Genomic DNA, 27792 nt, shown 5'->3' with positions numbered 1-27792 from the left:
ATGTGGAATATTTTTATGGGAGATAAGAGCAACTTCCTGTCTTACCATCCATGCATTTGTCTCCAAACTTGCCGAGATGGCAGCGGCAGTAATATCCCAGGCCGTTTTGCTGGTTGATGCAAGTGGCGTCTGGTCCACAGGCCTCTGTTGTAGTTCATGTCACAAAGGATCACAAATAGAGATAAAAGACTAGTTAATGGTGCATCCTGATAGATTTCATGGTAACATTCAGGTGCTTTGATCTGTTTCTGTGGCTAGTTGGAGATTCACATATACCTGAGTGGCAGTGCAGGGATGAGTGGTGTTGGCAATTGCTGCCTGTAAATCCTCTGGGGCAGCCGCACTTGTACAAGCTGGCATCTAAGTCCTCGCACCTCCCTCCATTCTGATAATGATATGAAAAAAAAGATAATTGTATAAGTGTTTAAACATAATAGATTTACAAATAAAAGTATATGGCATTGTAACTGAATGTAGCTGACCTGGCATGGGCGATCTTTGCAGGTGGGACAGTTTGTGACACCGGTAGCGCTGCGGTGAAGATCTTTGAAAATGACCTCCTCACCTTGAATGATCAGCTGACGGATACAGCCTGCATAGTACCATTATGAACAGGTCATCACACACAGAAAACATTCTGCAGCCCATTTTTCTATCATGGTGTAAACATAGTTATTGAACACCTGAATCTTCCAAAATCAGAAGCAATCCAGAACCAATCCAGAACTAAACTCAACAAATGATCTTTATTTACCACCACTGAATGCAAACAACAGTCTTTAGAATAGTTGGATCACATGGGAAGTACAAGTATGGTGGGTTGTGAATATTAGGACTTTGAGTGAGTGGTTTATTAATATCAATGCACACTGTTCTTTACAAAAAGGACAGAGAAACTTAACTAGCTTGAGCAGCAGACGTGGCTCGATGCTTCAGGCGTAGATATAGGCTATCATAACTATACTTGGAATAGCATCAGATGATCAAGTTAAGGCTGCTGGGAAAAAAGAGCCTCGAAGGATAACAGTCACATCTTACCAACAAACCCGGTTTTAATGCCCGCAGTTTTGGCGAGGACTGTGTAGTTGGGATAACCCCCCACATGCAGCACCTCATTCAGATCCAAGCCCTGGAACTTGCCCTGAGGAGAGGAAATGTGCATTTATGGATTATATTAACTGATATACATTACATCAAATGCACATACATGTACTGCAAATGACAATACATTGATAAAAGTACCTGTGAACTGCCATTAATGGGCTCCCCTCCATCTACAATGATATAGCCCAGGGTGTGGTTACGATACAGCTCAACCGTGTGAAACTCTCCCAGTTTGATGGGGTTGGGGTCGCGTATGGTGGCCATGCCGGAGCCCACGTCAAACCTGAGGAAACACAGCAGATTTGGTTAATAATAATGATTCACCATGTTGTATTGTAGTTAATTGGGAGAACTTCTAAAATCAATATGAACGGACCTGAACTCTACCCGACCACCCACAAGTCCCAGAGAGATAAAGTCAGCTCCTGTGGTACTCCTCTGGCCATTGTAGAGGATCATACCTAAACCACAAAAACAAGGTGAGTAAAAACTTAATCCTATAAATGTATACCCTATAATAATATCCATCTTAATAAGTCAATAGTTTTAGTAGTTTTTAAAAAAAATGTATGCAAATTATGTTTTCAATTTTCTGGGGTTAGTGTTAGGCTTTCTCTCAACTTTAATTCTACTTTATTTCTCTAAAATCCCTGAAATAATAATCAGATTCCAACAGTTTTTCACAAAAAATCACAATTTTAGACTAAATATCAGAGTAAGTGACTTGTTAGGATGGACATTTTTTTGCAATACGGTCATTCACACGCAAGGTAAACTCTTTGAAAGCAGGGTGGTAAAACAGCATGCTATGGTGAGGCAAGTTTAAAGCCAACCAAAGCCAAGTTATAACCTGCCATCCGATGTGAGCATCAATGGACGGCAGTCACTATACTACCAGTCATAGTTTTGTTTTTTCTCTTTTTTTTCTCCACATGCCAGGAACACATGCTTGTACAGTATGAGCTACACAGGCTCATGGGGAAATGGGAACATGCCCTCTTCTATCTATATCATCGCTGATGTTTCTGAAAAAGGAGTAATCCAAAGAAAATAGATTGAAAATGTGCGACACAAAGTAAGCTTTAACTTAATATGCTGTGAGTCTTTGTATCACACATTTAAACAAAAAAGGCAAGTGTGCTCAAATTGCTTTTGCAGTGTGTTTGTTACAGTTTGTTACCTGATGGATGGGATCGAATGAGACAGTAAAAATCCAATCATCACATTTAAGTTGTCAGTTACATAAAAATAGCAAAACTAATGTGAGCACCCTTATGATTTTCCAATACATTTACTGTGATGTCTTCTCATGTTACTGTCATATCCTAACACATCTGGTACCAACTGTCAGTAAGCCAAAAGAAACAATACAAATACTTGCAAAGACAATTTGAGCTCGCTCTCTCTTTTTTCAGAACTGCAATAATGTTTAAAGAAATGTGTGCTTTAAACAGCAGTGCTGCTACTGTATGTAGGCAGTGTAGAAGCTGATAAAGTAGACTGAGAATAAAGGTAGGTTTGTTACCTATTATTAAGCTGATGACTAAAATGTTTCCTTAAAATGGTTTAGCGATTATAACTGAAAAGTCTGTATAAAGACATAGGCCATGCACCATCTTGCATCTCTTTCACAGCCCTAAGTCAGCTTTGAGCTGGATGCATTATGTGAAAGTCAGATGCGGCCAAAAAGCAGTACTACCAACATCAGCCTTGAGTTCCTGCGGTTCTCAAGCACTGAGACTCACCGGCGTACAACATGAGACCTTCCCACCACGTGGGTGAGGTGAGGAAGAGAAGGAAGGCACAATGGGAGGAAGATGCAAATTACATCATTGTATACATGAAGAAACATAATAAATATAATACACGCCAGTATGAAAAAAACATGTTTCAAGAAATGTCTCAAATATAATACACTTTACAATTAAACTATCAAGCAAATTTAAGGTTTTAAGTCCTCACCATCAACATTATCAGGTCTAAAGTTGATCTTAATGCTGAAAGCCTTGTAGGCCTTTTTGATGGTAGGAAGAGTGAGGTAGGACAGGGGATCCTGGGGAAAGTATGGCATCACTCTCTCTGAAAACATACATAATAACATGGTTAGACACAGACAACTGCACAGTTCATACTCAAAATATTTAATTTATTTACTAGCATGCTTTCCTACTCTACTCTCAGATATATATCGACTCTGCAGACTAACCATGAACTTCAAGTTTAGTAAAGGCGTCCACTTTGCCCTGTTTGTTGGAGGCGGTGCAGACATATGTCCCCGAATCCGCTTCAGTGACCCGAGGAACTGTGAGCACATTGACGTCCTGGAAACACTTTGGAGGAAGCTCTCCATCCAGCTAGATAAAGGAATAGACACATTGACACACACAATATGGTCAAACAACAAAAAATACTCTCTCTTCAAGCTAGGTTACTCCTACACACTTTGAAATTGATATAAATGATTTCCAAACATACAAAAATGTAGGTTACCTTGGACCATTTGATGTCAGGTACAGGGTATCCAGAGGCCACACAGGGCAAGACTGCATCAGACCCTATTGTCACCTCCTTAGTTTCTGGCAGTGCAGCAATCTGAGGAAGTGCTGTGCAAACAGACAAAAAGCACTGATTTAAAGGAGGATGTTGAAAGTTTACCTGCCCGCATAATACATTATAAGTGTGTGTACACGTGCATGCATTTGTGTACATTATGATGAAAAAAGCGATAAAGGAAAATGTTCTCCTGTGCACTCACACTGGACATTAAGGACGACCTGAGACTCTACTGAGCCTACATCATTGGTGGCTGTACAGCGATATTGCCCGGCATCAGCCTCCGTCACATTCTCGATCTTCAGCATGCCCCCTTTCACCATAATGTGAGTTGGCAGAGAGCCGCCAACTTTACTCCACTTCACTGTGGGCTCAGGGTCACCAACAGCCTGGCATTCAAACTCCACCGAGTTTCCAATCATCACAGTCTGCACTGAAGTACGCACATTGATCATCACCTTTGGCAGGGCTGTGGAGATGGAAGGAAAAGACGAGCAAAAAAAATTGGCTTTTTATTTGGTTTTAACGCAGTAATATATATTAATACATTTGCTGTGAATTTAACAGACCTTGGATGGTCAGCCTGGCAGTGTCCTGAGCCTGTCCAAACACACTGCTGGCTCTGCAGATATAAACACCTTCATTGCTCTGCTCGAGGTTCTCAATCCTACAAAGGAAATGAAATGACATGAAAACAAGCTATGGTTCAGTTCTAACTTTATATCCTACAAATAAGTAACTAAATCAATGGAATTTATTGTTTCAGCCTATCAAACGATAAGTCTGGTGATATTATTTGATATATTTTAACCCTAACCCTAACCCACGAAAAGACCACAACTATCAATGAACAGATCCTACTAACAAGTACTGTCTGTGTATTCAAAGCATCTTAAGCTGTTTTTCTTAATTATTTCAGACTGCCACAGAACCAGCACAGGTTTATAAGTCACCTGAGCACTCCATCCTTGATATGATGATTTGGTGGCAGGGCACCTCCTTCCTTCAGCCATTCAATTTTGGTTTCGACTCCACCTGCTGCTGAACAGGTGAACTCCACAGCACTGCCCCGACCCCTTACCTCCACCTGGGGTGACACACGGACTGCCAATGGGGCTACAGAGGGGAAAGAATGAAATATAATTTAGTTTTTGTTGTGGTTTAGGAAGATCACCGCTATGACCAAAACCTCCAAAACCAATGACATTCCCATCATCCTGTACTTTGTATTTTGTGCTAATTAGCATATGTTATACTAGCAACCTAAATTAAGATGGTGAACATGGTTAACATTATACCTGGTTAGCATTACACCTGGTTAGCATAGCTTTCAGCATGATAATGTTACCATTTAGCTCTAAGTCCCAAAAACCCTATAGAGCTGCTAGTATGGCTGTAGACTGTTTTGTTTGCTTGTTTTTTATATAATATGTTATATTGTCACTATAACTTACATCTGACTGTGACTTTAGCTATCACTTCGCTGTTGCCCACTTTGTTGCCGGCCACACACTTGTAGCTCCCAGCATCCTCAGTGGTAGCCAGGTTGATCTGGAGATCCCCATCGTTAACCTGGGCTCTTGGGGGCAGGTCTCCATCCAACTTGGTCCAAGCGTAGGTCAGTGGTGGAGTGCCATGGGCCAGGCACTGCAACCGGATCACCTCCCCAACCCGCACTGCCACATCATTGGGCAGAGAGGTGGCATATGGAGGGGCTGAATGGAAATAGGTGAAAAAAGGTTAATTAAGTTTAAGTGATTTCTCAAGAGTTTCTCGAAATGATTTAAAAAAATAAGTAGTACACAAAACACAGTTAATTTCAACTAAATCTAGCTTGGGATCATTCATCATCTTTCCTAAAACAAACAAATAAAATGGCAGCAAACAAAAACACTCACTCTCTACATCGAGCATGATGGTGACTTCAGTGGTGCCCATGTTGTTGGTGGCAGTACAAATGTATTCTCCAGAGTCTTGACGGCCCACGCTGGGCAGCACCAGGCTGTTGTTCACTATCTTATGTCTCCAAGGAAGAGGAGACCGCAGCTTGGACCAGGTAATTGTCGGGGCTGGGAAACCTTGAAAGGGAGAGAACAGAAATCTCATTCTGAAATGCCTAATTTATAAACAACAATTAAACCATTTTATTCTTGTTGCATTAACTTTTGCTGACAGTTAGTATGGATTGTTTTATGCTCTCTTTGGTATAATGATGCTTACCGTGGGCGTCACAGCGCAGTGTTGTGGTCTGTCCTTCCACTACAACCATCAGCGGCTCAGGAACAGAAGCCCTGGGCACAGAGGGCACTTGAGATCCTCCCTCAACGATCACCTCCACCCTGGTTTCAGTGGTGCCCTCATTGTTGCGAGCTGTGCAGACATACATGCCACTGTCTTCTAGGCGTGCCACAAGTATCTGCAATGGAGAAAAACCATCATAATACACACAATTTTTTAAATATGGAGTAATGGATAAGGTAAACTGTTCTGCTAGTGATCAGATGTGTCAGTACCTGCATGACGGCATTGGACTCCATTGGTACAGGGCTGCTCAGCATGGTCTTACGGTTGCTGTCCAGCCTGTGCCATGAGACTGAAGGGCGGGGCTCTCCTGATGCCTGGCACTCAAGGTTGATGGGTTCACCCACTCTGACCTGCACGGGCCCAACAGGGGTGACGGTGGCGATAGGAGTCTCTGAGGGCACAGATACAAAAAACTGGTATTGCTCTGTATGTGAGAAGCCACTAGGGGGAACCCTTCTCTTAGAAGTTTGGTCTGTGTGATGATGGAAATGTGAGGAGTTCCTCTACAGAAAAATAGTATGCATACTGATATGCAGGTAGCTTACCTTTGACAATCAAAGACACGATGGTGTGGGTGATGCCGAATGGGTTGCTCGCCACACAACGGAAAGCACCATGGTTGGCAGGGCGGGCATTGGCAATGGTAAGAACAGAACCATCAGGCCCAACTTTGACATTATCTGTGGAAAGGAGCAGCAAATTAAATATTAGATGTGGTTTCACTGATTTTATATGCGAAATTCAGTTTATTCATTATGGGTAGTGCTAATCAGCGTGTGAAAACACTTATTTTATGTCTTCTGTGGGTTGCGAGGGAGCTTTCTAAAGTTGGAAAAAATAAGTGACTGGGCTTGAAATTTTAAAATCTTAACGTCAAGTCAAACTGGAGAAAGAACTATTAAGCTGCATAATAGTGAGTGTATGATCCTGTGTCTTTTGGAGCTAAAGTCAAGATATCTTAGCCTCTAATGCTTGAGAGTTTAATTTGTCTCTGGTGAGTCCCCCAACTTTATAAAAGAGAAAAACTAAATGGCTTGAGTATTTTAAGATATGGTGAGTTATCCCCTATCTTGGATCTGAGGCTGCTTGAAGATATTCAAAAGGGAGTTAAAGAGTTTAAGAAATGTTTTGGGAAGATTACAATGAGTGGCTGAGCACAGCCAAATTCACTTTTTTTCACTCTTCTGAACAGACATCACATCAGTGAGCGAGGGTGCAAATGTGACAGCGGAAGAAATTACTGGATACAGCACACACTGCAAAGCAAACATACTGTATGTTTCAAGCAGAAAAGCCAAAAATAGAAACCACCATGTCATGTTTTCTTATGAGGCTAAATGGCATGTAATATTTTAGTAATCCAAAAATTATTCCCGGGAAAAAGGATGTGAGCTCTAAAATATTTGTTAGAAATTAGTCATTAAATGAAGTAACAGAGGGGTACTTCATGGGTGGATTGCTGCTATAATTGCTTGTAAATAATGATACCATAAACTCAGAACTCATTAAGCAGATTTATTCCTTGGAGGATGTGTGTATGTGTGTGTGTTGTGTGTGTGTGGTTATTACCTGGCAGTGCTTGGTTGTTGGCCAGTTTCCATTCCAGTCTGACAGGCTGGGCTCCGCTGTACACCCTGCACCTGAAACTGGCCGACTCGCCCACACGCACTGCAGCACTGTGGGGCTCGATGGCGATGATTGGACTCTGAAGACCTGCAGCAGAAACCAGGAGTTTGGTCTCCGGACAAGATTCTATTTGAACATAACTGTCCACGATCTCACTTCATTTAGCTGACAGATTATTCACAGAAACTTGTAATAAATTATTATACGATGTGGCCATGGGATAAACTGGCAGCTCATAACACTGCTGTAGTCCAGGAAGCAGTGAATGAGGTTGAGATCATGGGACAGTAGCAGGGAAAATCATTCAATCTGAAGTCACACTTGTCTCCACTGGAAAGTACGACTGGAAAGTTCATTCATGAAGTGAGGCAGTGTTAGTGTGAGAACAACACCCTGCCATGTAATGCCCTTCCCTCAATGTGTTCTCTCCAGCCTCTGACTGATTCTGCCATCAACTGAAATTTCCTTGGTGAGAAAATAATCACTGCCTGACCTCACTGTAGAGTACATCTGGATTAAATAGTTGAAAAAAAGAGCAAAATGGTCTCTTTGTTATTATTCTACTGCAATACAATAAAAGACTCTTGTCAGTCTACGAAGTGACAGAGTCCACATGAAGTGCCGGCTAACTTACGCGAAGAAGATGAAGTGACAGATACAGAGACAGAGGCCTGGTGGATATGAGATCCTGGGTTTCCAGTGTGTCCCTGCGCCCGACAGATATACTCTCCTGAGTCCTCTTGAGTGGCTGACAGGATTCGCAGCTGACTGCCACGAACCTGCACACAGCAAACAAGACATGGAGTTACTTCATTTCAGATTAAGAGAACAGAAATATCAGAACACCAACATTAATATGAATATAGATTTTACTAATAATAATACAACCACTTCTAAAACCTCTACAACTGCCAAAAACTTACAATACAATCCTGTTGATAAAAATGTATATGGGATTGAAAAACCCTGGAAAAACAAAAAAAAAGCATATACACTTTTCTATAGGTGTGCATTTTAAGAATTAGCAGACCTAAGCATAATTGACAGACTAATAGAAGAACTCTAACTGCACTTTGGACAGCAAGCATCTGTAGATTCATGTGCCTACTTGCTCATACACTTAACAAGCTTCAAACTGAAAGGTCAGAGCTGTGCAGTGATTCTGACTCAAATATTTTTCTTTCAGGGGTTTTGGAAAGTTTTTGCTGCTTAACATTCAAAAGATGTAGAAATGAAATACCTTTACCAGAATGTAAGACATCTCCAGTAAATAGGGGCACAATGATACACATACAGTTGTGCGTGAGAGTATTTGCTCTACCTGGTGGTTGGAGGAAAGGCGGCCACTGGCTCTCGTCCAGGTGACTTGGGGTGGAGGATTTCCAGGAGCAAAACAGTTGAGCTCCAGACTCTGGCCTTCCTGGACATCAGCTATAGATGGCTGGATGCTGACAACTGAGGAGGCATGTTCTGCTGCACGAACACAAACATTAAGCATGCACCACATTAGGTTTAAAGATTCACTTGCCAAAATTTTGAATGATTCACAAATCTTATGAGGTGGGCTGATTCTGTTTGGCTACCATGAGTCCTCACCTTTAAGCACAGTGACTTTAACAGGTGCACTATTTGAGCCAATGCTGTTGCTACCGACACACATGTAAATGCCGGAGTCGGACATCTCGATGTTCGGGATGATCAGAGTACCGATGTCGGTGCGGTCCATGCGGGCCTGGAGAGGATATGATTTTTTTCTCATTTTGACATCGAAACAGAAAAGTCACATACTGAAGACAAAACTCATCACTTACTTGTTTCATGTCCTATGAAACAACACAAATATGACATTACGACATGACTACTGTAGCTGATAGTAACACAAAAGCACTACGGCGTAGATCTTTTAAGACAAGACAAGAGTTGTTATTGCTACAGTTCAGACTATCTGTAAATGGATTTTTGATCATGATTCTATGGCACTCTTACTTTGTACATGAACCTGTGTACAAAGTAGTGCCAACATTACTACAATGATTGTTGGTGTTATAATTTGTTAATGTATCGTGATTGGTGATAATTAAATTGAATCTATATGAGACAAAGAATTGATGATTGATGATTGTATAAAGTGATGACACCATTAGGACAGTTAGAATCAACAGTTGGTGACACATTGATTTGAGCCAGAGTATACTTAACAAACCTTACAAAGCATGTCTTAACTACAAAATATTTGACAATCTTGGAATAATCTCAGCAAAATAACCACCATTAAAAATGTCAGGCAATATAAATAAATATCAATCAAGAACCAAAGACCTGCACCAGTTTCAGGACTCATATTTAAGGGCTATGTGTCTCATGACTTTCTAGCTCATGAACAATCAACAACTTGACTTGTTTGTACACTACTCCACATGGCAGCCAGGGGCCCAGCAAGACTGAAAATAAGCTTTTATTAAGTTTGGAAACACCTCAGAGGGAGGGGAATCAGGAGGGGAGGGTCTGGGGAGGGATTACTGTATCCGGGGGTTGTTGGGGCATCCATGGACAAAGCTGCTTAGCTCCGGCCCATTCAACCGTGAGGGAGGCTAAACCGAGCAGTGGCTGAGGCGGGCCCTGGCTCAATGTGTGTCTGAACCCATTGACGAGTTTTCAAAGCAAGCCGTTTGCTAGAGCATACAGAATTTCTGCGTGGTCGCACGGCAGAGCCCGGCTCCCCCTGGGAAAGGCTGACACAACGCAGTGACTCTCTGAGGCAGAACTAAACAGGCCTCAGAGCCCTCACCGAGCCGAGGAGGGCTGTGCAGAAACCAGACTAACACAAAACCCCCTGGAGCAGGGGGGCAGTGGGCTGCGCCTGGCACAGAGCAAAATATGTCTGAAATACCTACAGTACCTACTGTATACTTAGTCCTGTTAATACACTCAGTGGAATGATGAGAGTCAACTTGGTGCTGAGAGCCCAAACACGTCAGCATGGTATGATGTGGACGGGACAAAACAAAGGACTATGTAACACTGTTATTAATAAAACGCAACATAAAAACAAGTACTGCATGCATGTACACTAAGAAGTCAATAAGACTCAACTAGTTGGTTTGAATATTATTGACATCAGCTCTAAATGGACTTTGTGAGCAGCTATGGTAAATTAATGGGTTTTACAAGGTGTGAATTAAGGACATTTGATCATGCATTTAGTTGACAATGTGTGAAGACGACGGTCAGTGGAGGACAATGGATGTGAACTACGAGACGGAACAGACAGACAGTGGACAGATGGACAGACCTGCAGCTCCTCAATACGTCTCTGTAACACATCGATACTGTTGCTTTTAAACTGATGGAAACCATGAGAGGGAATGGCCTGAGCAAACGTCAGAATAGGGTGGGATCAAAAAAAAAAAAAAAAAGAGGGAGGGAGGAGGGGACAAACAGAAGGGAGGGAAAAATACAGGTAAATTGTCAAAATGCTGAAACACTCATAAAAACTGACACAGTATGATGAAATACCATCGGCACTGGACACACCTGAACAGCACAGCTGAATTTGAATATAGTTATGGTTTTAATTAATCCATGTTAAGTCATTATTCAGGCATGGAGACAGCATGAGGGGTCTCACCTGTGGAGGGATTTCTCCTCCATTTTTCAGCCAGGTGAGCTTCGGGGTGGGGGCTCCTGATGCTCTGCAGTACAACCTCAAGGTGTCGCCCTCGTGGACTTCAACATTTTGGGGACTGACTTGGACTTGGGGCTGGGTACCTAGGCCACCTGGGTTGGACTCTAACCAAAACAATGCATGATTATTTAATTATAAAATATAACTGCCACAATATCTTGAGCTTGACAGTTAATATGTCAACAGATGAATTGTTTGGGGCTTGTTTTACTTTTGTGATAAAATAATTTACTTGTTTACCTGTGTCATACTATAATGTGTTATAGTGTTACAGTAGCACAAGTAGAAAAAGTCATTAAGTCAGGAAATTGGCTTAGTAAAGCAATATCTCCCTTCAGTTATCTAATATTAGCCACCATAAGCTACTGATGATACCAGATCAAGGAAGACTGCAGCAGCAAATCCCCTGAGTGTACTAACTTCAGCATAGATGTCTTATGTTGCTTATGAATGCAACTTATCATTCACTAGGGGAAGATTGTGTTGTGTCTTCTTTTATAACATAATCTCACTATAAAGCAAGATGGTGATGAATTAAAGACAGTATTTGTTCTCTGTACAGGTCTCAAAAATTCAGATGATTCAATTGTGTTTTTCAAAAATATAGACCAATTGAAAATGCATTGAAAACTGGTAAAATAATCTGTTTCCCTTGTTTTTAGAAGAAAAACTTACCACACACACATCCATCACCTAAGGAGACATTGCATTGACTTTCCTTCCTTCCTAACCATAAACACTAAGTGCCTAACCTCAACTTGTACCCCAGCCTCACAAAACCTGTTTAGGTAAATCAGTACAACATGACTATATAAACAGATGTATGTCCCCACAACTCATATGAATAATACATGTCCACACACACACACACACAAACACATAGCGTACTTTGGATGAATAGAGAAGCTTGTGCTGTGTGCTCCCCATGAGTGTTCAGGGCCTTGCAGACGTATTCTCCCTGATCAGTTGAGTCCACTGCTGTGAAGGTCAATACACCACCTCTTATCACAGCTCTGGGACTCATTCTGTTCCCTGGACCTCCTGTAACAATCACAGTTACACCCTGTCACTGAGGACATAATCAGCATTGAGGCGATGTTTCAAATGCGGGTTAAGATCTTTGTGACTTTGCATCATTTAAGGAGATTCACAAAATAAGCTAAATGATAACAGAAAATAGCCTTTGTACAAAAACTATGACTATAACTCAACAAGATATGTACCAAAAGCTGATTAAAGGGGAATTCTAGCTGCTCATACCGATCCATTCGATGGCAGGGGTTGGATTCCCAGTCACTGTGCAGCGAAACTCTGCCCTCTGGCCCTGCTGGACATTCAGCACTGAGGGAGTGATGGTGGCAACAGGCTGAGCCCCCTCTGCAGCTACAGAGGAAGACACATCAGTCAAACACTGACTGAAAAACCAAAACTTCCCAGAAGTACAGCAAATGGAGAAATAAAGCATGAGGTGGTGGAGCAGAATATGAGACCTTGTCAGGAGTATGAGTCCTGTGCTTGGACATTATACAGATTAAACTGTGGGGATGCTTGTGATTATAATGAATTGCTCAGACTGAGAGAGAGTGATGACCTCTGCCCATGCCCCCACCCACAGCCTTGGCAGTCTAGATCCTCAGAGCAGATGAAACAGATGAGATGTGGCAGGCAGGCCTTGGCATGGCCCCTGGGCATATTGCTGTCTGCGCCAGTTTGGCTGGCTGCTAGACTTCGTATTCAATCCCGTATGATCCCAGGGTGACAGAGCAAAAGAAAGGCCTCTTTCAGTTGCAAGGGAGGAGTATGAGGCTATCTAAGCAGGCTGAAAACCTCTGGGACTGTTGTAGCCTGGGCGGAGCTGTGACTCTCTGACCTTAGTGATACCAAACCCCAGAGCAGAGAGAGGAATCATTGCTCTCTATGGGACATGGGGGCAGACATGGGGGCCCCAAGTCTACACTTAACACACAAGTAACCTCTAAGAATGGCGAATAATTTGGATTGTGACTATAAAGATGTTTTGTAGTATCTCTGACATGGTTTTTAAATGGTTTCATAGAAGTGTCACTGCATCAGGAAATTAAATTTTAGGGGCCAGTTCACCCAGATTAAGAAAAAATAATTTCACACTTCACTACTTCTAGTGGTACCTCTTCAAGAAAATAGTTTTGGTTTTATTTGTCCAAGTTTTGATACAATGAAGTTAAATTAAACTTCATGTGTACTATTGAAAACATTGACAAAAGACATTCGAGCCAGACCAAAGTGTCTACGGTCATACGAGAGGCTCAGTGAGGCTGGTACTGAGACACAGTGGTGCTTTGAGCTAAAGGCTAATGACAGCATGCTAACGTTTACTAATTAGCATGAAACACAAAGTTCAGCTGAGGCTAGGCTGGATGTCGTTAGTTTTTGACTGAAAAAACCAAATTGATTTATAGATTGGTTAACTGATCAACTACTACTAAGATTTGCTACTTTTCTGTGTCATACATGCTAGTATCTTTGGGTTGTTCTGTTAGTGGAACAAAATAAGTACTTTGACGGTATCACTCTGGACCTTAGGAAACTGTGTTGGACAATTTTCACAAATTTTCAAAGATTCATCAAGAGAATAATCAGCAGATTATTCCATAATGACAATAACTGTTATTTGCAGCCCCAGTTGCAGGTATTGAGTAGAGAGGGACATGAATGGCTGAACCAAATTTCATGACTATCTTGACAACAGATTTTGATATATTTCGGTTTGGGGTGTTGGACAAATCAAATGCCATTGCTGTCCCTGGAACCATGCTGCTAGTATGGCTAATAGTAATGTGTCTCTCCAAAGATAGTATCCCTATTACTCTGGACAATAGCCACAGATTACACTGTCAACAGTTTTCATAAGGACTATTTCTTATCCAGAGAGTAGCTCCATTCACCACCACTGTATTTGTATGGCAGCAGAGAAATATCAAAACATGGACAGATACTGTAAAACAAAACAGAACAGAACCAAAAACTTCTGCTTGGCAAGATATCACTAGTGTTGAGACAGAAAAATATTTTTCTTATATTCTGGGTAAATGGATCCTTTGCCTTCTCGATGACATATGCAGTACGGTTTGACTTCCATCTCTAGATATCACATTTGTCATTTTAAGCACAGCTCCGTTTGACACTTTGAAAGTGGACACCAGTTTGCAACCCACATTCAGCTGTAATGTGATGTAATGAGGTTGTGATGGGATGTATTAAGCACAGTATGATGTTTGAAGCCCAGATGACATATATTTCTCAGTGCAGCAAGTTTCCTTAGGAGAAAGAAGAAAGCGCAGGAGGAAGAAAGGGAAAAAAGGGACACCTCCTCTCTCTGAATGTGGAGACCTAAAAAAATATACACATCTAGGACTAACATTGTATTAACTGCGGAGCTAAATCAGTTGGCAAGATGTAATAAAATGTCAATTTTAGGGCTTAATGAGCAATTAAACCTGCTGATGTAACAAGTTGCTATATTTTAACTCCATTAACTTAAAGTGGTGCTTTTATATAATCAGTAACAGGCTTTATTATATTTCTGTCCCATTTAGAGGGACATTTTATAATATGTTGACAACTTTCTAAGCTTTAACTGATTCAATTATTTGCTGTGATAAAGCATCCTGAATATACTTCTGGATAAATAATGGGTTCATTGTTTACAATGCATGTTTTGTGGATGCCTCTAGTTACTGTATAACACTGACAGTTTTATAATAATGGAGAGTAGACTCAACATTCATGAGGAGTGCCCATAAGAATGATCATGCACTTTTTCCTGCAGTGATGGACCCCAATGAACCCAAAGAGCCAGGTGGGAGCCAGTAATGCTCATGTACAATCTATTAAGTTTGACGCTAACATAAATTAAATATGACTAATTTGATCATTTTACACCACTGAAAGATTTAGGTCCCAATGGAACTGCATACTAACAGCACATAAAACAGCCTGGATGCTCCGGGCTGGCATGTGTGAGAGTGAGTGGAGTCAGTTTCAGTTTGTTGATTGTACATGGTCGCTACCAGGCCACCATATATCCATGCTGCAGAAGATGAGTGCATGCATGATATAGAGAGGGAGAGGCGGGTCCCTTCAGGGAGCCCAGCAGAGAAGAAACCATGCCCATGCGGACTTACGCTTTCTGTGTCCTTCAAACATTTCATAGGCTGTGTAAAACATCTGAGTCTGTGAGGCTTCTGGAGATGGGGGAGGGAAGGAGGTAGGGAGGGAGGAGGGGACAGGTAAACTGACAGGTCAGTTCTCCGGAGTAACAGCCTTTTACCTCCCGGACACACTTATAGTATATCCATTTCCAAACGTGGGCCGCCGTGGTTTTCTCCAATTGATTCCAAAAAGCACCACACACATTGTAAACATGCTAAAAAAACATGAACTTGAATTCAAATGGCACCAACATGATATCAAACATCTAGGAATTTTTTAATTTTTCTATTTCAGCTCATGATGGATTTTCCTAATTATTTAAAGAAATGTTTTGACCATGACTGTTGGTGCCTTTAAATTCATAGCAATATGCAATCCATTTTCATACTTACCTGGTACATGTTACCCAAAAACGAAGTACTGAGGAGTGTTTGTTAGAATGACCATATTGTTTGTATTATTACATGCTTATCTCACACTGAAACACTTGTAAAATCAACATCATGGGTTATAGGATAAACAAAAAGAAAAAAGGATTCTCAAATATGCTTCTTATCCTGTGTATTCATTATCAAGATACAAATACCATAACACACACAAACAGGCACAACTATGACAACTTTGCAAGAGTAAAAAAGAGGTTTGCAGAATAGCCACACGAGACATGCAGGTTAGTAGCAAGAAGCAGTTTTCAAACATATAAAATGAAATATCATAGTTTCATTTTCAGCTGGTAAAAGCATACAGCTTGTGGTTATCCTAAACTGTTCAAGATAGTGTGAGCCCCATTCATAAAATTAGCAAATCACTTTGATCTATTGTCATTATTTTAATCATTTTTCTCTTTTTCACAAAATATTTTCACAGTTATGATAAATACATTACAGTGTGACATGTGTACATTACATCAGTTAGGTATTCTTTAATAAGAAATATTAAAAAATGACTAAGATCTTTACAGAAGCACCTTTGGTTTTATTTGCATCATATAGCCTTTGAATCAATAAGAATTAACAAAAAAAAAGGAATGCAGACCAAATAGTAAATAAAGTGGTTTGAAATGTGACCTGTGAATTTTGAGGTGTAAAATATTCTGTTATATATAAAAATAGTTTCTTAGAAAAACACAACAAAGTAATTTCTCTAAATAGCCTAAAAGTAAACACACATCATACAAGGCAATTGCATTCAAATGGCCAATTCCCTTTAAAACAACTTACCAAAGAGAAAGAGAAGAAATTCTAACATTTCTGATATATTTGATTTCATGGAAACATTTCAGGATAACATATTTCAGTCAATCAAAGAAGACAATGTGTCAATATTGACAGGATGTATATAAAAAGACCATAATATACAATTGTAGCTGATTATTGACAAAATTAGGACTTAAAAAAATGTTTTCTTCCGCATTTCAAGTCAGATCTTAAGTATTTTACCAACTTAAACTTACGAATAACAACTGATACAAACAGCTCAGACTTCTGCTGACACTGAAGGAATTAAAAGATATTTCCACAGGTTTAACCAACTGCATGGCTAATAGCACCATTTTGTTCATTGACATTCATGATCAGGATGACCGGGAGAGTAACACATCAGGCAGTAATTTCAGGAGGGAATACTGTATATATATATATGGAGCGGAACGGCACAAACAAATCAAGAGTATTGGGCTTCTTCCTATTTCTCCTCTCTTGCAGATACACTGAAGTCCTCTTTCAATGTCAGTCGCAGAGTCACTATAGACCCATCGTGGCAGCCACATTCCTCCTCCTCATCATCATCATTACACTCTACAGCTCAGGTAGGGAGGAACTCCAGGAGCCCAAAGTTAAAGATAGACACCAGAATCCAGCACCCTTCTAGTAAAAACCTCAAGCTGCTCTACCAGTAATTGATAAGCAAATAAACCACCACCAATTAATTTGACCCGTATGGGGAGGAAGGAGGAAAGGATAAAAGGATAAAATAACAGCAGCAGCTTCGAGTTGAGTATTGGCAGAAAGTATCACCCACAAATCATTGATCAAAAAGAGCACACATTTTGGCCCAAGTTTAGTGGATGTGTTGTGACTTTGAGCGCTGATTAGTTACATTTATAACTGCATTATATTTGACCCCATATGTTATCAGGAAAATGTAATTTAAACCAAACCCACAAGCTGTATTTCTTCATATAAAGTACAGGAAAAAATCCATTAATAAGAAACAAACAAGGCAGCAAGCTTTAAAAAATGCAACAAGAAGAGCTGGATTGGCAGAATGATGTGAAGATGTGGCTTATATTTTGGTATCTGAGAGCAGAAGGCAAAAGCATTTGGAGTTAGAACTGCAAGCTTATTATTATGCTGTTAACGCAGAGTGTTTACAGTGCACAATGTGAAATGTAGTCAAACAGAGAAGCATGCACCATTCCAAGCTGAAGGGGAAAACTCCAAGTTTAATGGGTGGGGGGTGTGGGGGGGGCTATGGGAGCCAGAGCTGGCAGGGTGGCGGGGAGTGATGGGTTATGGAATGCGGTGCCGTGGATCACGAACCTGGCACGTAGAGGATGGCTTTGCCCTCATCCATGGCAAACATGTTGGAGCCAGTGCAAATGTAAAGTCCAGCATCCTCCGGCTGGACATTCTGAATCGTCAGGATGCCGTTGAAGTCCATGGCACGGTTGGGAAGCTTCCCGTTACCCAGCCTGGTCCATACCAGAGTATAGGCTGGTGACTGTGGAAGGGTGAGCGAATAAATACAGAAAACTTATGAGCTGCATGCAATTGCCCAAGAATGGGACAAAAATTCTAAATATTAGGCTAAAAGGTTGTATTCTGCTTACAACATCAAGGCAGGGTGCACCAATGCTACCAACACGTAATATAAATACTAATTACACATTTAAAATAAAAAAGGATAAGTTTAGAAATTTAGGGTTAGAGATAGACACTACTCTCAAAACATATATGCTAAATACAGTATGGAGCTACAGCCAGAAGATGGTTAGTTAGCTTAGCATAAACACTGAAAACAGGGAAAAACTGCTAACCTGGCTCTGTCCAAAGGTAACACAATTTGCCTAACAGCAGCTCTAAAGTGCATTAATTAACTTGCTGTATTTCATTTTTTAAATCTGGACAAAAAACTAAGTTAAAAGCAACAATTTGTGGTTTTACTGGGGGTTATGTGTGGTCGAGAGCAGTGACTTTTATTGACCCATTGAATAAACCAGTATCAGCACTCACAAGCTAGTCATTAGCTTACTTGTTAGAAAACATTGTGTAAATAGGCAAACTATGACTTTCTCCAACAATGTATGTGATTTTGAGCCAAACAGCACTTCATTTGGTTCATAACTGTAATTTTGGAGGCCAAAGAGGGATCTCAGAAGTATCATAATTATCTACACAGGTTAAGACTACATTTTCTGACTCGCATCAATTTGTCACTGTGAGTTTTTCAACAAATCACTGCAGAGGTGGCAAATGAATTTCTACTTTCAACTTTAGACCTCTTGCTTTTTTCATATTGCTGTTAAGTCCTTCAATTACTAGAATGCCTCACAGCAGATTTGTTACTTTTGAACAGAGCCAGGCTTGCTGTTTCCCATTTCCACTCTTAATTATAAGCTAGCTACCTTCATATTTAGTGTATGTGTAACATGAGAGTGGTATTGATCTTTAAAAGCCAATAAGAGTATTTCCCAAAATGTTTGATTATTCCTTTAAATGCAAAATGATTTAATATAAAATGAATGAATAATAATAATAATAATAATAATAATAATAATAATAATAATAATAATAATAATACTAAAAAAAAAAAAATGTGAAAAGTGTTACCTTGCTCTTTGCAGTACAAATGAAGCTGACAGTGGACCCCACCCTAACAGTCTGGGCTTTGGGCTCCTCAATTGTCACCTCAATGGGTTTGAAAGGGACACCTGGACAAATGCAGAGAATTTATTACCATTTTTAAAAATTTCTGTTACATTATTTAATAATTTGATACAGTTCGAGTACTGCAATTTACAAAAAGCAAACTGATGAACAAAGATTAAACATCAAAACATTTTAATGAAAGGCATAGTCAAGGCAAAGTCTGACATAATATATAAATGAGCTCTGTATCAAATCAGGTCTGCTCCACATCAGATGTAAAGCCTTTATTTAATCAGTAGTAAAGTAAAAAGCTACTTCAAGTTCACTATAAAAATAACTATCAATCCTGAAGGACACATTTGATCCAAAAAACATATTTTGCCAGACTTGTTGTGCATATCTTGCACTTGCAAAACTCCAAATAGCAAGAATGTGCATTTGAAAGAGGTCTTAAATAATCCATGCTTCAGCAAACCCACCGGTGCTGTCTATTCATATTCTTGCGATAAGAAGCATAAGGGGAAAAACATATTTGCTCATCTGGCAATTAAACCAATACGCACTGGTGACAACAATTTCAGCACGGCTCCTGTTGGTGCTGTGCTGGTCTCTGCAGGTACAGACGTAAACACCGGCATCACTCGGCTGAACAGTAGGGAAGTACAGTTCTGCTCCTGCACACACACACACACACACACACACACACACACAGATTAGAAACACACATAAGCTGTCATTCTGTATGTCATCTCTAATAGTAAGTATATCAGTTCTACAAAATATGATCATGTCTTCATTTTACACTAGTTGTGGCCATGTTGTTGACATTTGTGCCGTACCTTGTCTGCGTCTGTCAGTACTGTGTGAGATGGGACGTCCATCCTCTCTGGACCAGTGGAAATAGTGTGGAGGAGAGCCAGACACCTGACACCGCAGAGTGACAGGCCCACCCTGGGTAGCCAGGACCCTCTCCGGATAAACCTTCACCACCAGGGAGGCTGCAGCTGCAAAGAGCAGAGATCATAACAAACTCATCAGGAATATTCTCTGAAAACATCAACATAAAAAGCATCAGAGTGACTTTCACAATGTCAGGTCAGGCAGTAAGATACAGTAGATGTTTCATTTCTGTTTTGAGAAGAAAAACTCGATGAACAAGTTAAGCCAAATCGGGTCAGGGAAGAGTGTAAAATAGCTGAGGTGTCCCCATGGCCTAGTAGTGTAAGACTCATACAATGCTATTGTAATGCCCCCTGTTTTATTGGGGCTTACACGTCATTCCCCTCTCATATCCACCTCTACTGAACATTGTTGAATAGTCAGTTTAAGGCAGTGGTAGAATTGCCTCACTTAAAATCTTCATCAGACTGTATTGTTATTTGGCTGTGAAGGATGTTTGTTCGTATTATTTTCAGTTTCATTTGTGTTGTGGGTTTATTTTTCATCTCGCAGGAGCATGTGTGTATTTTGATGTTTAACTTGAGGCCAAACTTAAATGTATCCTGTGGAGTTTTTGACTGCTAGTAGTCCCCATGCTATTGCTAACAGTTGGCAGAAGTAGGATGGAAAAATCACAGCAAAGTAACACTGAATGGAAACAGAGGTATTTGTTAACAATAAAACTACACAGGATACCTTTAAATATTCTTTACAAGAGTAGTCACAGGTTTGTGAAACAGTTCCAAACTGGAGTATGTAGTCACGATTAATGAACCATGAATTTTATTGCTAAGTTCTACTTATCTTAGCTTCTTTTGCAAAGTTTCACTTCTGGTTTTTTTTTCTTTTAGCAGCATCATACTACAGACTATAACTCAAGCACATACAGCACAAGCATTTATATACAGTACCAGTTAAAAGTTTGGACACTATCAGGGAGAATTTGCCCAAACTTTTATCTGGTACTGTATATATTTTAATGTTTTTTAACATTATCATGAACACAGTTAAGTCATATTTCTACTATAATGAAATGTGGCCTTACCATCATATGGACGACATTTCTGCCTCTCCTGTGGGTTGCCAATATATCCAGGAGCACAACTGATGATGGTAAAAACAGACAGGAAATAATTGAATGATTGTCAATGATAATGTTTTATCTAGTCTAATCTAGTAATCTAATTCATTAATTATAATACTTGCTGGTTATGACACTCGTGGACGTTGCATTCATCCTTCTGTGCAATTTATCAAAATTAACTGCTTGAAATGACTTTTAACTTTTGATCCACATTGGACCTACATTGAGAGAATGCAATGGGTCACCCTTACCGTTCACAGTACTGGCCAGTGTATCCAGGCTGACAGGCAGTACACTGGTAGCCTCCATTTCCAAGGCTCTCACAGGTTGGAGAGAACCTTTTACAAGAGTTACACACATAGACAAGAAGCATGTCAGCTTAATCTTTTGCTGTGAAATGACTGAAGACAATTACATATGCTTCACAAATTTCCAAAACATTACTGTTAGTATTTTCAAGGCAAGTGATGGCAAAGGAACTAAAATATGCTAAAAAAAAAAAAAAACATTTACACTGGAAGCAGATGTCTGAAACTACCGTATTTCACTGAAAGATTTATTTATGTTACAAAAAACAAATTCTAATTTTAGTTGTATATTTATATTATATATTATATTTTTATGTCATGTCTACCCCTGTTTAATCACCTGTTATTTGTCTTCCATCACCAATACAAAAAAAACCTGGAGTGAATAATTTGTTATGCTAGATAGACTCTGGAGTAGGTTAGCCTGGTTGGCCAGAATTCAGAGGCCAAATGTACTGTAGCTTTTTACTGGCACTGGGCAACAAATTCCTGATTTGCTAAAAATGAAATAAGAGTGGATACAAAATCAGATGATGTCATTTAGGAGCTATTTGATGATAGTTGCAAGAGACATCTTAATAATGGAACCTAATCAAACTCAAGAATTTGCCACAACTTGGAATTTGCTGTAAAGAAGAGCAAGTGAGCCGGACAAGAGTCTTGAGCTATAAATGGAGGTGGAATGTGAGGTCTAGGTATCTGTGCCAGTACTCACTGGTTTTCTGGGTCAGTGTGAGGGCAGGCGCAGGGCTGGCAGTCCTCTGGAGTGCCAACAGTGGGGTCGCCAAAGAAGCCTGGGGCGCACTGTTCACAGAGCTCACCCTGAGTGTTATGCAGGCAGCTCTGGAAGGAGAACCATATCATGTTTAGAAATCTGTGCCACAACAATACAAATATCAGTCATGTAATTATTTAGTGCTTCATACCGTGCAGATGCCAGTTTCAGGGTGGCATGAGTCAGAGTGGCCATTGCATTCACAAAGCTCACAGTGACCCAGGTATAAGCCTCCCCCAGTGCGAGTATATCCAGATGCGCAGTCCTAAAACAGACAAAAGGGATTCAGATACATGAAGGATCATTTTAGTGAAGTGCAGTCAACCTGTATTGCCTCCCCTTAGTTCAATGGTTCATTGAGAAAGAATGAACCATTACCTGGCAGGAGAGTCCCTGGTACCCAGGTGGGCAGCGGCACTGCTCCACTTCGAGGGCCTGTGCCAAGCCACTGTAGTTGGGCACCGCAACTTCCATGCTGATATCAGAGATACTGGAGGAGCGCATCTCAGAAGCGTAAGATGCTCGGATCAGGATGTCATCCAGATCAGCCAGGACCATCATCAGGTGTTCTCGGGTGGCAGGCATGCCATCGGGACGCCGCCAATTTTCCTACAAAAAAAAAAAAAAAAAAAAAAAAAGACAGTAATTGTTATTCTAATGCAATAAAACCATGTAATTACAAGGGTATTTCCTATTGTTCGGTCTATTATTGCATAATAGTAGTGTGAAATTTGCCAGCCAGAGGTCAGGTTCAATCACAGACAACTTCACTTCAAAAAGCCAGATGCTCACTGTGTCACTGGGCTGTTGCCACTCACCTCTCTGAAGACAATCTCAAACTGACTATGCTCCTTCGAGCCAACCAGCGAGTTCCTATTCCAGGTCTGGAAGGCTACCAGAGTGATGTCATTACCCTACAGGAGCAACATCAAAAAGGTAAGGGAACACTTCAAATGCATGTAACTATGGAAGAAAGCTGCCAATCAGCATGAGGTCATACTCACGATAATCTGGACGTTGGCATCCTCAATAAAAGTTCCTCTTGAACCAGGCACATAGGAAATGGTGTATTTGAGTTTACCGCCATAGGAACCCACCTAAAACATGGTTAGCAAGAAAGAGACTTTAGATCTTTTGACAGGTAAAACAGTGCTGCAATTTCCCCCATTATGAAACAGAAAGATCAAATGTAGCAAAAATTAGTGCCAGGTGGTTACTTGAAGCTGTTTCTTCCGCATGTGAAAGTAATCATGTTAACAGACAAAATGTTCATTTAATGCCACAGAAGACAATGACAGGACTTCTGACATTTGTACTTTGAACTCTTCTTGAGTTAAATGTCAAATCAAAAACAGCAAAGCATGTAAAACTCAAACAGCAGTGAGTGTTTATCTTCTGTATAATTGTGTGTGACAGAGGAAGTCTATATGGATTATTAACAAAAAAAAGGAAAATCTGCTTTTTGCTACAGTGGAGGACCAATGAAATTCAAAAGGACACATGGAGGAAGGGGTCATGGGGAGTATAGACAGGTGAAGAACTGGTGAGGATGAGGGTTGAACGACAATGGGAAGGTTGGAGGAGGTGCAGTATTTTCTGTGACCTCAAGGGTTGACCCAAGGTTAGGGGAGTAGGTCGCCCCCAAGTTTTCAAAGTTACCTTATCCCCTGTGAACTGCGCTGGGAGCTGCCAGTAGAGCAGATCATCCTGGAGCAAGCTGAAACCTTTGTAGACCAGAGCGTACTGAGAGGCAAAGGAGGAAGGAGAGGCATAAGAGAATAAGCCACGGACTTAGAGAGAGATAGGCAGAGAGTCTAAATCACATGCAGGCAGAGAGGAAGTACAAGCAAGCAAGCATGGTGAAGAGTAACCCCACAACAAATGTGTGACATACAGCTCAACTTTTTAAAACATTTCTTTTCTCTGGTATAAGTGCTATTAAAACATCTATTCTTTGGCTGGTGACAGTTTGATAAGAACATGGAAGTCATGCTTTTGTTCTATCTAACAACTAAAACAACAACTTCCACTGTCATTAAAGTGAAAATGACAGCTTTAGATGTGCTCAAGAGGATGTTTTAAACCAGACAACAGTGTAATGACAGACTACTGTAAAACCAATGTTGTTCTCAAGTGGACAATTACAGTGCACTCTATGATGGTGAGTGGGAGCTATTGAACAAAATACCACCCAGTAGAGAAATGGGATTATGGGAATTATGCATTCAGTGTAAATTCTGCACTAAACCAGTAGAAGACCATTTTTAACTTAACTGCCCTAGGTGTTAATTAACTGTTGAAAGCAACATGCCAGTTTCCTATGTGCCATGAGTAACACATCAAGTCAGTCACTCAGTCATGCCACTTTCTACCTTGCTGCTGTCCCTAGAAGCACTAGCAGAAGTCTTTCTCACTGTGTTCTTGCTCTGAAGACCAAATATAAATACAGCAAGTCACAACCAAGAAACAAAAAGTCTCTTTAATAATACATATAAACCTCTCGCAATCCCTGACAGAGTGTACCTGCAGATGAGGAGAATGGCCTGGGGAGTAGGGTTGGGGTCTGGTTGGTCTAATTGAAGAGGAGATACCAGATGAAGAAGAAGGGGGGCTCAGGTTACGTAAAGACCATTGAGAGGAGGAGGAAGAAGAAGAAGAGGAAGCTGGGACCCGAGAAGATGAAGAGGATGAGGCAGATTTAGATTTAGAGGAATGGGGAGAAAAAGAGGAAGGGGCGAATGGAGGGGAACCAGCTTGTCGACGGGTGAAGTTAGAGAAGAGGGCCCAGACCTGATCATCCAGCTGTCTGACATCACCCTGGAGAGGCGGAAAGTGGGGTACCAGAGTTGTAGAGGATACGTAACCATGGGAACAGTCAATGTGACAGTCAAGCGGTTTAGATGTTAGTTCTGCCGCATTGTACACTAATGATGTACATCACTGTAGGAAGGTGAGCATGCTGAGTTGTGCTTTCCAGTTTGGATCTAGATTCAAACTACGCTTGGACATGCTGCGCACACGAATAACTGTCAGGCTCTTGTGAACTGTACTCACTCCAACAATGAGATCACACAGATAAAACACTTGCATCAACAACTTCTTGCACTTGATAAACTTTCCTGGGACTTTGCATGCCAACTCAAATCTTGTGTCATTCACACACATGCAAATGCACACGCAGAGTCTAACAACGTGATCCTGCTTAGTGAACTCCCATCAAACCGAGGTGAGTCTTCATGCTGCTACATACATCTATGAGCACACAAACTCTCTGTGTGTTAGCCTATAATGAATTCTTATTAGATGTGTGAGTGTTGCCTTTACTACCACAACCTACAGTGCATTTCATACCAAATACCTGGCTAGCTCTTTTGGGTCTGTGGGAGCCTTTACGTTCAGAGGCCATTAGCTTCCAAATGGAAGCATCCTTCCTTAGCTGCTCCTCTGGCAAGTACGAGTCACTCTATTGATGTGGATAAAGCAAGCTCTTTGATCACTTTCCTTATCACTGGGCTGATGGTATTTGGTTTGATGGTGTTGTGGCAGTGTTATTCAAGCAAAGTTAAACTGTATGAAGCTCTTTAATGGACCATTAATGATCAACCATTTACATGGCTCATGTGATGTGGAGCAGAATGCAATTTCTATGTGCAATATGCACTGCGATGTAAATGGTAAAATCTAGGAGACATTTAGGGGCTACTTTAGTAGCCAACCGCATACATTGCTGTCAAAATACCATGCATGTAATAACAAATTCAGTCAGCATCAAGAAATCATCAGAGGCATAAAACACAAGGCGTATCAACAACATATGGAGAAGCACCACGTCAAAATACAATGTATGCCTTTCATTATAAAACCAAATGCCACATCAACAAGTATTTGAAGCATGCCAGACAATGCTGTACTTCAAACTCAAAAAATTTGATTAGATTTCATATTGCCAGAACACAGTCACAACATGACAACCACTGACAATACCTGCTCTGCTCGTTTTATACGAGAGGAGAAAACATCCTTCTATAGAAAGTGGAAGGGCAAACACAAACAATGGAGAGCTATGTTAGATAAGTGAAAACTGGGGCCAGGCCGTCAAATCGAGGCACATTATTTCACCTCATAAATGGCACATAGACCAGATGAAAAAAAAGAACAAATGCAGACAGAGGTTGCAAACATACAGGGAAAGCAATTTGCACAGGTTTGCTTAGAAAGACAGAATGGCTGAGGTTTGAAGTAAGAAAAATTTAAGATGGCAATAGAACAAGAGTGGTCTAAAAGTTTCTGGCGAGTGCTGCTCATATATAGCTCTACTGGGTTCATGGTCTTGTTTTGGCTTCTTCCTCTGATTAAATAGCTGTATATGCTCTTTCACACTGACCTTGTCTCCCTGGTAGCCTCCAGGAAGCTGCCAGTACTGAACCTCCTGTCCCAGATTGTCAAAGTTGCTGTACGACAGCTGAGTGCCTGTAGTGGAAACCTCCACTGAGAAACCATTAGAGATGCGGTTGGTGCGTTGACGATTGACCAGAGCAAATTCCTGGAAGTTCCCTGGTGAAAAGACTGAGGACACCTGCAAGAGCACATTTGAAAATACAATCAAGATTTTGAAACAAAATTTCATGAAAATCAAAAAGAAAATGCAAGCAGTTATTTAATGGTGTGAGGAAAAGTGCACCAAGTCCACAGAACACTTGTGGTTATGAATTGACAAAGCACTAGAGACATGTTTCTTTGGTATTAATAGTTTGTTGATTTGTTTTTATCTCAAAACATATACTTATGTATATTGGACTCAATGTCCTCAGTTCTACTGGCTGACACTGACTACCTTTGCAGATAACAAGCGAAAGAAAGTTCCCAAGGTGCCTGTCCAATTAGAGTTCTTGGATAAATAGAAGAAACAAATTATAGAAAAGCAGGAAAAGAGTTCATGCTGGATTTGCCAGACGTTTCGGAAGCTACTATCCAGCAGTATTAAGAGTGTTGGATGTTTTTTCCCCCAAATTATGGTGCAAAAATGAGAAAGCTGACACTAAATGTGAAGTCAATATATGACCTTCACAATTCTCACCCTTCTGTTCTGGGAAGACAGCCGTTCTCCTTGCTGTTTCTTGCTGTTAACTCTGACTTATCTGTGAGTAGGTGCACAGAAATAATTGCCTACATGCAAAGATATCACTTGATCTCCAGCCAGTGTTACTGATGTTATCTAAATGGCTAGGAACTTCTTAAGGCTGGTGTGATGGGGGCAAATTTAGATTTCCTTGAATTTAGACCACACATTTTGTCTCTCAGATGTAAAAGTGTAACCAGCTTGCCGATAAGATCTTTACTGTTGCATACCAGCT

The 27792-nt window shown here is 40.6% G+C and overlaps 1 protein-coding gene across 1 annotated transcript in view; it reads right to left on the bottom strand.

Annotated features, from left to right (window-relative positions):
• The window catches only part of hspg2 (heparan sulfate proteoglycan 2), a 95435-nt gene that overhangs the window by 6791 nt on the left and 60852 nt on the right, over positions 1–27792 (bottom strand). Inside the window, exons 33-74 of the mRNA XM_053318211.1 lie at positions 26823–27014; positions 26423–26461; positions 24962–25255; positions 24098–24181; positions 23443–23535; positions 23257–23352; positions 22817–23047; positions 22590–22703; positions 22379–22506; positions 21607–21693; positions 21317–21375; positions 20172–20336; positions 19896–20006; positions 19294–19394; positions 18004–18184; positions 15436–15495; positions 12533–12655; positions 12161–12313; positions 11216–11376; positions 10880–10957; positions 9184–9319; positions 8909–9060; positions 8222–8366; positions 7531–7674; positions 6507–6641; positions 6171–6352; positions 5878–6073; positions 5556–5735; positions 5112–5372; positions 4611–4773; positions 4227–4324; positions 3860–4126; positions 3595–3707; positions 3311–3458; positions 3067–3183; positions 2850–2867; positions 1481–1565; positions 1243–1387; positions 1039–1141; positions 483–592; positions 277–385; positions 46–144 (exon numbers count right to left, since the gene is read on the bottom strand). Coding sequence (XP_053174186.1) covers positions 46–144; positions 277–385; positions 483–592; positions 1039–1141; positions 1243–1387; positions 1481–1565; positions 2850–2867; positions 3067–3183; positions 3311–3458; positions 3595–3707; positions 3860–4126; positions 4227–4324; positions 4611–4773; positions 5112–5372; positions 5556–5735; positions 5878–6073; positions 6171–6352; positions 6507–6641; positions 7531–7674; positions 8222–8366; positions 8909–9060; positions 9184–9319; positions 10880–10957; positions 11216–11376; positions 12161–12313; positions 12533–12655; positions 15436–15495; positions 18004–18184; positions 19294–19394; positions 19896–20006; positions 20172–20336; positions 21317–21375; positions 21607–21693; positions 22379–22506; positions 22590–22703; positions 22817–23047; positions 23257–23352; positions 23443–23535; positions 24098–24181; positions 24962–25255; positions 26423–26461; positions 26823–27014 — 5656 coding nt within the window. The remainder of the gene's footprint in view (positions 1–45; positions 145–276; positions 386–482; positions 593–1038; positions 1142–1242; positions 1388–1480; positions 1566–2849; positions 2868–3066; positions 3184–3310; positions 3459–3594; positions 3708–3859; positions 4127–4226; positions 4325–4610; positions 4774–5111; positions 5373–5555; positions 5736–5877; positions 6074–6170; positions 6353–6506; positions 6642–7530; positions 7675–8221; positions 8367–8908; positions 9061–9183; positions 9320–10879; positions 10958–11215; positions 11377–12160; positions 12314–12532; positions 12656–15435; positions 15496–18003; positions 18185–19293; positions 19395–19895; positions 20007–20171; positions 20337–21316; positions 21376–21606; positions 21694–22378; positions 22507–22589; positions 22704–22816; positions 23048–23256; positions 23353–23442; positions 23536–24097; positions 24182–24961; positions 25256–26422; positions 26462–26822; positions 27015–27792) is intronic.

Source organism: Scomber japonicus, chromosome 4 (assembly GCF_027409825.1).
Source record: "Scomber japonicus isolate fScoJap1 chromosome 4, fScoJap1.pri, whole genome shotgun sequence".
Lineage (NCBI taxonomy): Eukaryota > Metazoa > Chordata > Actinopteri > Scombriformes > Scombridae > Scomber > Scomber japonicus.
This window is presented reverse-complemented; position numbering and strand designations above follow the sequence as displayed.